Source organism: Penaeus monodon, chromosome 35, assembly GCF_015228065.2.
Source record: "Penaeus monodon isolate SGIC_2016 chromosome 35, NSTDA_Pmon_1, whole genome shotgun sequence".
NCBI lineage: Eukaryota > Metazoa > Arthropoda > Malacostraca > Decapoda > Penaeidae > Penaeus > Penaeus monodon.
Window position 1 is genome coordinate 12,270,916 of NC_051420.1, and position 12,709 is coordinate 12,283,624.

The 12,709-nt window shown below is 36.9% G+C and overlaps 1 protein-coding gene across 1 annotated transcript in view; it reads right to left on the minus strand.

The window, feature by feature from the left end:
* Nucleotides 1-7,779: 7,779 nt before the first annotated feature.
* LOC119595078 (myosin heavy chain, non-muscle-like) overlaps nucleotides 7,780-12,709 on the minus strand; it is a gene marked incomplete at its 5' end in the record, with an annotated part of 102,725 nt that continues 97,795 nt past the window's right edge. Inside the window, 1 exon segment of the mRNA XM_037944223.1 lies at nucleotides 7,780-10,566. Coding sequence (XP_037800151.1) covers nucleotides 10,437-10,566 — 130 coding nt within the window.

The following is a 12,709-nucleotide window of genomic DNA, read 5'->3' on the forward strand; positions in this document are numbered from 1 at the left end:
ATTTTATTCTCTGCTCTCTCTCTCTCTCTCTCTCTCTCTCTCTCTCTCTCTCTCTCTCTCTATATATATATATATATATATATATATATATATATATATATATATATATATTTATCTCCCGCTTCCTCTCCCTTTCCCTTTCCCCCTGTCCCCTCTCTTTCACTCCCCCTTTTCTTCACTCTCACTCTATCACTCCCTCTTTCTTTTCCTCTTTCTTTCTCTTTCTCTTTCTCTCGCTCCTCCCTCCCTCTCTCTTTCCCTTTCTCCTAATACGTGCAAAATTAAGACAAGAAATAAGATTGGCTAAGAACTATCATTAACAAATAATTGATAGAATCAGTGAAGGAGGCCCCAAACCGTACAACAGCCGCATTGATAACATAATTGGTGACAAGACAAATGACCGTTACCTCTCTCAAATAAGCGAAATTGTCGACTCGCCAGAGAGCGCTGCTAACATCAACAAGCTACTCTCGTCACTGCAAACAATAGAGTAGACGGCGTTCTTACCTTCCAGGGCTCTTCAAGCATGTATAAGCTATTACGAGGTATATTAGTATGTAAAATGGATATCAAAAAAGTAAATCTTCTGGCCCTGATGACATTTCCCGAAGATAACTGCGTGAATTCGCTCCCGAGCTCGCCTTCCCTCGATGCGATATCTGTAACAGCTCCTCACTAGGAGTACCTGTCCTATGGAAGTGAGCCACCACAATTCGAGTTTCCAAAACAGATCCACTGCCACTTCAGAAACATTAAGGGAAGTTCCATAGTGTACTACTTGGTTACCTTATCAATTACATCATATCATATGTAAACAAACGACTGGAGATAACCTCTGTCACCATCGATCTCGTCGATCACACCGGCATAGTCAAGAAATGGGATTTTACGAGGGCTGGGTGAAATGGATCTCCTTCATCGATCTCCGCTCCCAGAAGGACTCGTGCAAATAACCAAATATCCGATGAGATCGAACTTCACTACGCAGTCCCTGAAGGAACGGACCTCGTCCCATTATTATCCCTGATAATGGTAAATGAGAATAATAATCCGCTCGCGATCTACAAGTACGTGGTCGACATGACACTAGCATTTGCACACAAACCAGGACAAGGCAACATCTTATTACATCACAACCTCAAGCAAATAAACAATATGCACAAAAATATAAAACCTAAATTCAATAAATTAGCTGATTGTAACAGAATTCCGAAAATGGGTAATGGCCATTTAACTCTCGCCTCTAAGGTGAATCTGTTAGTAATTATCAGTGAAGGCCTACCGTGGTTCAGTACCACCAAAACATTATTTCAAATTGCGGTAGAAAAATACAAGCTATCCAGTGCAGGTGCATTTGGCGCATCCCAAAATAACCTACTCCGTATATACTCTTATAGTGAAGCCCTAAATCAGCTGAAAATCCCCTCCCTAGAACAAGGGTTCTCAAACTTTATTGGCTGTGACTCCTACAAATTACTTCGATAGATTCGCGACCAACTTCCCCAAGAACGAAATATTTCTGACAATTACTATAACACATGTCCGTGTCTCTGTGTATCTGCTTGCCTGTCGATATATATCTTTAAAGGCTGAACAACTTACCATTATTAATGGTAAAAATGGACTACAGTCTTCAGCCTTGGGGCGATGCTGGAAACCACAACACGATCCTCCTCGACAGTATGGAAAATGTAACTGCACGGAGCAAGGTCGATCCGAAAGGCGTCAGCACATTCATTGCGGTTATGGATAATCCTGGATAGTCTTCTGCCACTAATATCCAAATCTTTTTCAGTGGTAGGAAAAGAAGGAGGAGGAGGAGGAAGAGAGGCTGCAGCATTTCGCAACATCTCAAAATTATTTCGCGTCCTCTCTGGTGGTCGGGACCCCCATTTCGAGAACCTCTGCCCTAGAAGAGTCATTAACTCCGCCTACGCCATAACATCCGCGAGATACTATAAACTGTTATGTTATGGTGTTAATTGATAAATTATTATAGTTCGACATTGTATTGCCCAGAAATTTTATAGGCTGAAGTAGCTGCATGAGACACTGTATTAATTGTAAAATAACACTGAGCTGTAGCATTCCCTCACACATGCACGCATATGTGTCACTTATAATTCTCTAAATCTATAAATCTCTGTCTCTCTCTCTCTCTCTCTCATATATATATATATATATATATATATATATATATATATATATATATATATTATATCTATATTATATTTGTATAAATATATAGTGTATAAATGGATATATATTTATATATAATATATATATATATATATATATATATAATATATATATATATATATATATATAGATATATATATATATATATTGCTACGCCAGTGGGTCTTTGTCTCTGTGCGAAACATGTGTTTACATGAAGGGACCTGGGCAAACATGACGCAGCTGGCTGTGAGCGGAGTAGCGGAGGAACAAGCCGTGAGATGCAGTTGGGTGCTGCTCCTGTGAAGACCTCGTGTGTGCCCTTGTGACCTGATATAAACTTTGTGTTGCCCTGTTATAAGCTGTATCGTGCAGTGTGACGAGCTGGTTTCCCCCTGTATTGTGCCTATAGAAAAGTGTACGGGTAAATATCTTGTGTAAATAAAGGAAGGACTGTCATCGTGTGTTTATTTCGTGCCCTGCCTCGCCACTTGGCGTTTCCCCTGGTGGTGTTCTGGGACGCTGTGGTGCTCGGTGCCTCTTGGAGCTGTTCAGTGTTCACGACCCTGTATATAACACGCCGTCTGCCTAGCCTGCCTTGTGTTGGTGGCAGAGACACGAGGCGACCGGCGTAACAATATATATATATATATATATATATATATATATATATATATATATATATATATATATAATGAGGCCGTGGTGGCCGAGCGGTTAGAGCAATCGGACTCAAGACTGTCACGACGGCAATCTGAGTTCGAGGGTTCGAGTCACCGGCCGGCGCGTTGTTCCCTTTGGCAAGGAACTTCACCTCGATTGCCCTCCTAGAAAACGACATATCGCCTAGAGAAGTCAAAACGCAAGTGTCGTAGGGGAAGTCACCGCCGTGGCACAAACCGCGGTTGATTAGGAAGGGCATCCAATCAGGCAAGGGTGGCACTGCCATATATAACCTCTCAGTAGTGAATTGAGAGAGGCCTATGTCCTGCAGTGGAATGAATGGCTGTTGAAAAAAAAAAAATATATATATATATATATATATATATATATATATATATTATATCTCTATTATATTTATATTATATTTATATAAATATATATTACATAAATGAATTATATATATATATATCTATCTATCTATCTATATATATATATATATTATATATATGTATTAATTTTATAATATATATTTATATAAATAAATAGATATATAGTATATCTAAATTATATTTATATATTATATTATATTATATATATATACATATATATATATATATATATATATATATATATATATATATATATATATATATATATATATATGTATATATATAATATATATTAATATTATATTTATATATTATATATTTACATACCTATATGTGTGTGCATCCATGTATCTGTGTATATTTCTATCTATATGAACATCTCCATCTATATATACTTACAGTATTATAAATACATGGGCCGCGGTGGCCGAATGGTTAGAACGTCGGACTCAAGACTGTCACGACGGCAATCTGAATTCGAGGGTTCGAGTCACCGACCGCCGCGTTGTTCACTTGGGCAAGGATCTTCACCTTGATTGCCTACCTAGCCACTGGGTGGCCAAGCCAGCCCAAGTCAAGTGCTGGTCCCAAGCCCGGATAAATAGAGAGAATGATTACCTAAAAGGTACCACCGGCACTCTCTGTGGAAAGGAACTGGGGACCCTACCACTTACTCACTCCAAGAGCATCACTACATGAAAACTACAATTAAGTATCATGCTATGACCACGGCGGCTCAAACATGAACCTACCGTTAAAAGAAAGAAATTATAAATACAATTCAGCTTTGTTTTTCTCTTTCCTTTTTTTTTCTTTTTTGCATATAATTTGATATCCATTGACATTGGATTAGCATCTTATGGCCCTTTCTTGGCAAGTGTTAATGAGAGAACAAGCACAACATGTGACTAGTGAACTTAAAAAGGGCCAATTACCAATCACCTTTTTGTTAACTATTTGTATTATAAAAACTTTTTTCTTGTTTAAAACATGTGCAGATGAAACATATTTAGTATATGTTATATATCAATTTTTTTTTAATGGTTTCTTTCTTCCAACTTATTAAAATTATATATATATATATATTATATATAATATATATAATATATATATATATAATATATATAAATATAAATATAAATATATATATAATATATATATAATATATATATAAATATATATGTAAATATATATGAAATATATATGAAATATATATGAAATATATATGAAAATATATATGAAAATATATATGTAAATATATACAAATGAATATGAATATGAATATAAATATAAATATAAATATGAATATGAATATGAATATGAATATGAATATGAATATGAATATGAATATGAATATGAATATGAATATGAATATGAATATGAAATATAAATAAAAATATAAATATAAATATAAATATAAATATAAATATAAATATAAATATAAATATAAATATAAATATAAATATAAATATAAATGGTTAATGGTTAATGGTTAAAAGCAAGATAAATGTGCTAGACATCTAAGGTCATGTAGCACTATAGTTAATGTTAGGGAAGGGTGGTTGAGTTAGTGATTAGTTGACTAAGCTGGGCAAAGGAGTTGGTGAGTGAAAGAGTTAGGGTCGGGTATGGTAAGGAGTTAGATTAGATGAAGAATATGTATGCGTTTGAGGAAAGAGAATAGGTTGTTGAAGCAAAAAGTGTGGGATTCTGTAAGGATGTCTGATAGGTTGGGAGGTCGGTGAAGGGGGGATAGGTGGGGGAAAGCAGAGGTACGAGTGGTTTCAAAACGTGGGCACGGCAGTAGGATGTGTGGGATTGGAGTGTCTGGTGGTGTGTATTGACTTTATGAGAGTTAATGAGTTACATAAGGGATTCATGTGCGTAAGGAGGGAGTGGAAGGGATAGAGGGGATGGTGGGAGGGTTAATGTGGGCGGGGTTGGGGTCGGGGGGATGGGCTGTGTTGGGAGGGGTAGGAGGATAGGGTGTAGGGGGGATATCGTTAGGAGGAGGATGGATATCAGCAGTTACTTGGAGTGTGGAAGGAGCAGGAGTTGTAAGATTTGGAGGTTGAGTGTCATTTTTTCATTAGGTAATCTTGAATATTTTCAATGGTTTCTTCTTCTGAGTTGGTTCGGGAGTTTTGGGGGATAAAGGATTTCTTGTGAGGGGGGGAAGAGAGGACTGGTGTCTCAAGCATAGGAGCAAAGGAAGGTGGAGGTGATTGTGTGGTAGGGGAAGAGGGGGTGGAACGTTTGTTCTGTCTGTTACGGGTAGTGCGAGGAGGGAGAGGGGAAGGTGTTGGGATTGTAGTGGTGATTGAAGTATCTGTAGTAGAGATTGGAGTGTCTGGATTTAGGATGGCAAAAGAGTTTGACTGGGGAAGGTAGGAGGTAGAAACCACGTCGACGTGCTTCTTGTCTGGCTTCGCGTAGTGTGAGTCCAAGTTTGAATCTGAGAGTTGCTACCTCAGACTCAAATTTATAGGTGGGACAACCCTATAAAATACATTATGGGGGCCGCCACAGTTGGCACATGTGCGTGATTGTGCAGGGCAGTTAGATCGGGTATGGCCAGGTTGGGCACATAGTGGGCATCTGGCTGTGGAACGGCAATGTTTGGCTGGGTGTCCTAGACGCCAACAATTTTGGGACTGGGGCGTGGAGGGGGTTGGTATGGACGAACAGGGAGGGATTCTCCTCCTATGTAGACGTTAAAGGGAAGGTCATGCCTACGGAAGGTAATTTTGGCTATGTTAGTGGGTTTCTTTCGATGACCTCTGGGGGAATGGAGTAGCATTGTACTGATGTTGCATCATACTCTGTGAGACAGGCAAGTAGATCTTCTCCACAATCTGACCAATCTTTGTCATAGATTGGGCAATTTGCTGGGGAGATTGAAACTGTTCCGGTGCAAGTATTGAGGATTGGAAGGGGTTCTGCAAGGATGGGGTTACCATATAGGTCTGTTAGTTTTGTTAATGCTATAGCTTGGTTTTCGGATGTTACTGTGACAAGACGGGAGCGGTCAGGTCGGCTACGGAAAGAGACTTTACCTACTTGTTTTTGGAGACATTGTTGGAAGAGAAGGGTGTTGTGAGAGTAGGGAGCTGTGGGAGGGATCACGAAAAATCGGTCCCATTTGGCTGTGCTGAAGAGGGTATTCAAAATTGTTGTAGAGATAGGGGTAGTCGAAGGGCGGGGGCGTGACGAAGATGGAGTAGTGTTAAGGGAGGTAGTGTTATGGGGAGGTGGGCAATAAGGCTGTAAGGTATTAATAAGGGAGGATGAGGTGGTTGATGTTGGAGGTTGTGGGGGTAGATGTGTTGAAGTTGAGAAGGGTTGATTGTTGGCTACTGTACTAGTAGGTATTGATGAGGGGGGAGTTATTGCAGAGTTCGGAGCCGTGGTCAAAGGAGAGCCTGGGTCAGGAATCTGGTGGGTTTACATCGTTGGGGCTATTTGATAAAGGGGCAAGCCTCATTGCCCCTAATAGTGGGGATAAATTTTCATTACTGGCCATGGTAAGCCTGGATTATGTTGGGGATAAAAACAGTCCACCCCTCAGGGTCCCCTTGAGGGGTAAGGGCTAGATAACTAAATCAGGGGAATACCGTGCCCATGGCTCCCTCAGGCCGTTCAGGACTGGCACAAAGTCAGCCTTTCATCCTTTCAGCACGGCTCTCACACCTTAGGAGGTGAATAGCAGGAGGGTTTGGTGAAGGGACAGAAACGAAAAGTGGGAAGGAAAATAAAGACCATGCAAAATTAGTTGAGTCGAGGGTTGAGTCCCAAGGTTGGGGAGTTCCCCATCATTGGGTCCCAGTCTCCGCCTCCTAAGCCCCCCCACGACAACATCGAGCAAGGGATTGGGGGGATATAAATATAAAATATAAAATAAAAAATATAAAAAAATAAAAAATAAAAAATAAAAAATAAAAAATATAAAATAATAAAAAATATAAAATAATAAAAAATATAAAATAATAAAAAATATAAAATAATAAAAAATATAAAATAATATAAAAATATAAAATAATATAAATAAAATATAAAATATAAAATATAAAATATAAAATATAAAATATAAAATATAAAATATAAAATATAAAATATAAATATAAATATAAATATAAATATAAATATAAATATAAATATAAATATAAATATAAATATAAATATAAATATAAATATATATATATTATATATATATATATATATATATATATATATATATATTGTTGATCATTTTTTTCTAGAGAATTAGCAAAGTTTTTGAAAATTTTGTCTTAATTTTTCATACATTCATCAAAATTTTGGGGTTATTAACTTAAGAAATCAAATACTCCATATCCACAGCAGTTTCCATTTAAAATTTGAATTATTATAGAAACTTTTGCAAGATTTGTTTAGTTCCTATAGCAATACATCCACAAAATTGACAAATCTTGCACAAGAATGACAATTTTTTTGAAAATCAGATCAAATTGCTTCTGTAAAAAAAATGGATAAACTGATTGTAATGAAAGGCAAAAAAAAATACACGTTTGTCAAGGCCATTTATTGCAAGTCAGCTGGAGCACATCCCAAGTATACACAGAAGAGTAACATTACAAAATACAAATCATTGTGTAACACATTCTGACATAATCCGTAATGTGAACATGAGCAAGGAAACCTCCTCCTACTTTAAAAACCCTAAAAAAGAAATACAAGATCAGGGACAGGAGACCCACGGATGTGTTCTGTCTTTGTGTATGTGTGTGTGTATATATATATATATATCTGTTAGTTGTTCATCACCTGTAAATCGATCAACTCTTAACTAATAATGCACTTGGCACATTTTCCCCCTGAATAGGAACAACAACAACCAGCATCACTCCAGCCATGGCCCTGTGGCACTGCAGGGCTTCACGCATATGGCTTTTCCTGCGTGTTTGGACGGTACATGTCCCCACGTGTGAGGAGGCCCAGACATTACGGTATGCTGAAGTGATTACACAATTATAAAAAAAAAAATAAAAAAATAAAAAGACAATTTCTTCTTAACAGTACCTAATTCCTCCACTTCTTTTGGAATGAGAGACTTATTAATGGCATTTCTCTTAAAACAAAATTGGTAAAGATTGCTTGAGCCTGTTATTGACTTATGATAAATTATAAGACTCACAATTGAAAACCATAAAAAAAGCCAGAAAAATAAAACAATTTCCAGACTCGAGATACATCATCCTCAATCATGAATATACTTGTGCTTCCAAACTGACGAGTCTCCATGGAACTTCTCTGGCCTAAACTTCACTGGTAAGCTAGTGTACCCTGCTCTTTTATTTATATAGAAAAATTGGCTCGACTGAAATTCTTCCTAGTTCATACGATACCTGATCAAAAAAGTTCAAATTAACAAATGCATTAGCAATATCAAAAACAAAGCACCTTATAGAAGCTTTCATACTTTTAAATCACAATTTCAAAAAGACATTACGGCTACTTGGAAAAAAAAAAAAAGAAAAGAAAAGAAAAAGGGAAACATTTCTTATGGCCACCCTGTACAAGTGTATATCATTTCCGTATTTACCCTCTACGGCTACTTCAGTTTATAATTAGTTATTCATTACTCCCCCTAGCTTTGTTCTACATCTATAAGGCATATACTCTTCCTACAGAACTGGGAATGATTTACAATAAGAAGTGAGAAGATTGGGACTTGATGATGAGCAATGAGTCAAAATCTTTTTTCTTTTTTTTCTTTTTTTAAGCTTTTTTTAAGGTCACTTGGAAGGTTCAAGATAAATAATAAGCCTAAGATTACAACCAGTAAATACAACTAAATAGAAAGTTAAATAAACAAAGCAACAAAAAACATCAGTTATAAAAAGGAGAAAGAAGTACTAGGAGAGTTAATGAGTTCTAAATAAAATAGCAATAAAAGAGTACAGGATGGATAAGAAAGACTGCATTGCTAATTGGCCGGGCGACTATACAAGATACTCACTGATATTACATAACAATAATAATAATCATATAGGCAGCTCTTAACTAATGGTAATATGTTAGTTCATCCATTATTATTTAATCTATACAAATGTAGCAGATTGGAAGCATTCACGGTTAGTTTGATACAAAGTTAGGAAAATCTATTATGACAGTAAAAAAAGTTGTGTGCCGAGGCACACTTCATATCATTTGATGTCCATTGGCAAATATTGCCTGAGCCATTGAGCTCCTTTCGCACTGCTGGCATCACCAGGTGGTAGGGTCGGTGTGCGTCTCTCACAGGCATGAGGAAAAGACATACCTGGCAGTGCACACCAACCCTTCAGCCACGAGTGTACTTGTATATCCAACCTCTATCAAATGGGACAGCCCTGTATTGCTTGGCAACCACTGTGCTGTTCCCTTCCACGCCAATTCACCTAAGGTTATCGGCCAGGTCCTCACCCCCAACAACTAATCTCTACCTCATGCTATCTTATGGTACCTGATGTACCAGCTTCCTCATATGGGTAGAAAATTGTTGGGGATTAGGAGAGGCAACTTTGTGCTTTTATTATTTTTCATTTTGTAACCATAGATCCTATCCAATTAATCTTCCCTCCTTACTATTAAGTACAAATATGCCAACGTTGATAAGCCCTATTTTCCTGGAATGTTGAATACAATTTGTCAGTTCACTCATGGTGCAAGGCTATAATATGGCAACTAGTTCAACATAGAGACACACCTTAGGAGAAATTTTTACATAATCTTATAATCAAATTTTCCTAATTTTGCATTACAATTTTTATTTTATTTTCTCCTTTCAGGAAAGATGAAAATTGTGTTAATATATAAATATTTCCATTGAGAAAACCAAAGGAAAGTTTACCATCCATACTATAATGAAACTGCTGTGTATGCAATTTTTGTTGATAAATGCAGCTCACAGGACAATGCTGCTATTTCAATTTTGACATTTCAGATATTAACTTACAATGAAGCGTATTTGCAACACATCACCTTCTGAATTTCTTTCTTTTTTACTAATCTTTAAAAAATCACATTCTCTTGAAATTTTATAAATCACCATCTTGGATCAAATTAATATCCTTTCAACCCCTTTTCATGAGTGTCCTTTGAGTCCCTTTCCAATCTCTGGGGTGATCAGTACACAGAGGTGTGTCCTGGGGCAGCCACTTTCTGCCCAGGTGGGCCGACTGCTCACTTGGTGGCATCTTCCTCCCCGTCCACTGAGTCGTCTGCGTTCTGTGAGTCGTCACTGGCAGCTGCGATCGACCCGCGCTTCATTCCGAGGAAGTCAAGGCGGGAACTGATCCCAGCACCGCCACGCCTATGGGGGGGGGAGGGGGAAGGGAGAGGACCAGGTTATTAAGGTGTTTCTCGTCTCGCACTACATTCACACGACAGGTGCCAGTTCTTTAAGAGGAATCATGATAAAAGGGTCTTCTGTTATTATAGCATGTATAATTATTAAGGTATAAAGATGTTAAAGATTTGGTTTTTAAAGTTAGATTTGAATATGGTTTCGATTCAAAGTCTTTTACTTGAACAAGTAGAAAAATCAAAAGTACCATGAATCATTTGTCAAAACTGATGAAAAAATTACATACATTCAAGTGCAAAAGAGCAAAAAGGGTGTAGAACAAGCAGGCATGTCTGCATGCAGATTTATATCATAATGTGATATATTTACTGGGTGTATGTACGTGTTAAGTGTGTGTATATACGATTATGTATGTGTTCATACATACATATACATAATACATAATAACATATACATATTTTATATATAAATATATAAATATATATATAAATATATAAATATATAAATATATATATAAATATATAAAAAATATATATATATATATATACATATTTCATATATAAATATATGTGTATACACTCCAACAGCAAGCTCTTCACAATACAGTTGGTTAGAAACAAAGAATAATAAATAGATTAATATCATATCTAACTGATGCTTCTATTCAACAACGCTAGATAACAACAGTCACAGGTGTTTCTAAGACTGTGGACTGCACATAGTGTCATCACAACAGGTTAATTTCATGCAAAGACTGGTAGGGACGTTACTAACACGTGACCTTTCCGAGAGGAGTATCTGCAAGGAACGAAAAATGCTCAGAAATGGTCTTCACCAGCTATCCAAACATTACTGTCACTAGCAAAGTATTAATTTGGGGGGGGAAATATATATAATGCTCTGCTAACAGCTGCAGCATTATATCAGATGCAGTCATGCAGTAAATGTAGTAGCAAGACAACAACAAAAAATGTAAAAAATAACTGTTAGAACCTAATACATCTATCTGTTATCAAAATATCTGATTAGTTGGTTCACACCCTTAAATCTTCACAGGAAAACAGTTAGTCTGGTTGTCAAGAGATCAATACTTCAGACAAGGGAAAGATCTCAAACTCTAATCACACGTCTCGATGCAGTCATTTTTGCGCTTGTGTTAATGAATTATCATAATTTTTGTTTGAGATGCAACCAACAACATTCCTATATTTTGACTGTATCCACCGCACACACAGTAAATAATAATAATAAAAAAAAAAAAAAAGAATTAAACACAACGCCTTCACTACGCGGGCAAATAACCACAAGGGAACACAAACTTCTCGTCTTCACTGCTACTGAAATCTTGTGTGAGATCAATCACGTTTGATGTGGATGCGTTCTTCATGAGCTTGCACAGACCTCGATTTGTTCTCTTTGTGATTTGATTTAAGATCTTTTCAGCTTCGGCTTGGCTGCAGTAGCCACCGGTAGAGAGAGTGACATTAGAAGGTGGGAAGAGCAATTCAAAAAATTTTTTAGAAATAAAAAATTAATACAAAAAGCAAAAAAAATATGAAATGAGTAAAAAAGTACAAAAGTGTATTGAATGTTTACCGGTAAGGTTGAAAAATTGCTCAAGAAGGAAGAAAAAGTGTAGGGGATTCTTATTTCTTGTTTCTCTTTATTCATATCTTCCATCTATCCAGGTTTTACCCATTTATTACTAACCCAACCCCCACCCCAATCTCTTCGTCATATATTATCCGCATATAATCCTACTGTGTGGAAACTCATTTTGCATGTAGACTAATGTCCTCAAAACCCTAGGGGTGGAAGAAAAAAAAAAAAAAGTAAAAATGAACATAAAACAGGGTGTGAAAATAACAATAAAGAATTTACACAGAAGAGGAAGAAAACTAAGACGTAGAAGACAAGCTATGCATAAAAGGCGCGAGGAAGCTCTTGTAGCAGGTAAATAAAACTAGAAATCAAAAAGGGAATAATCAACAGGTACTTGGAATGGACTCAGCTACAGGCCTAAGGGCAGGGAGGGGGAGGGGAGAGAGGAGGAGAGAGAGGAGGAGGAGGAGAGAGAGGAGGAGGAGGAGAGAGAGGAGGAGGAGGGAGAGGAGGAGGGAGAGGAGAGAGGAGGAGGAGGAGGAGGAGG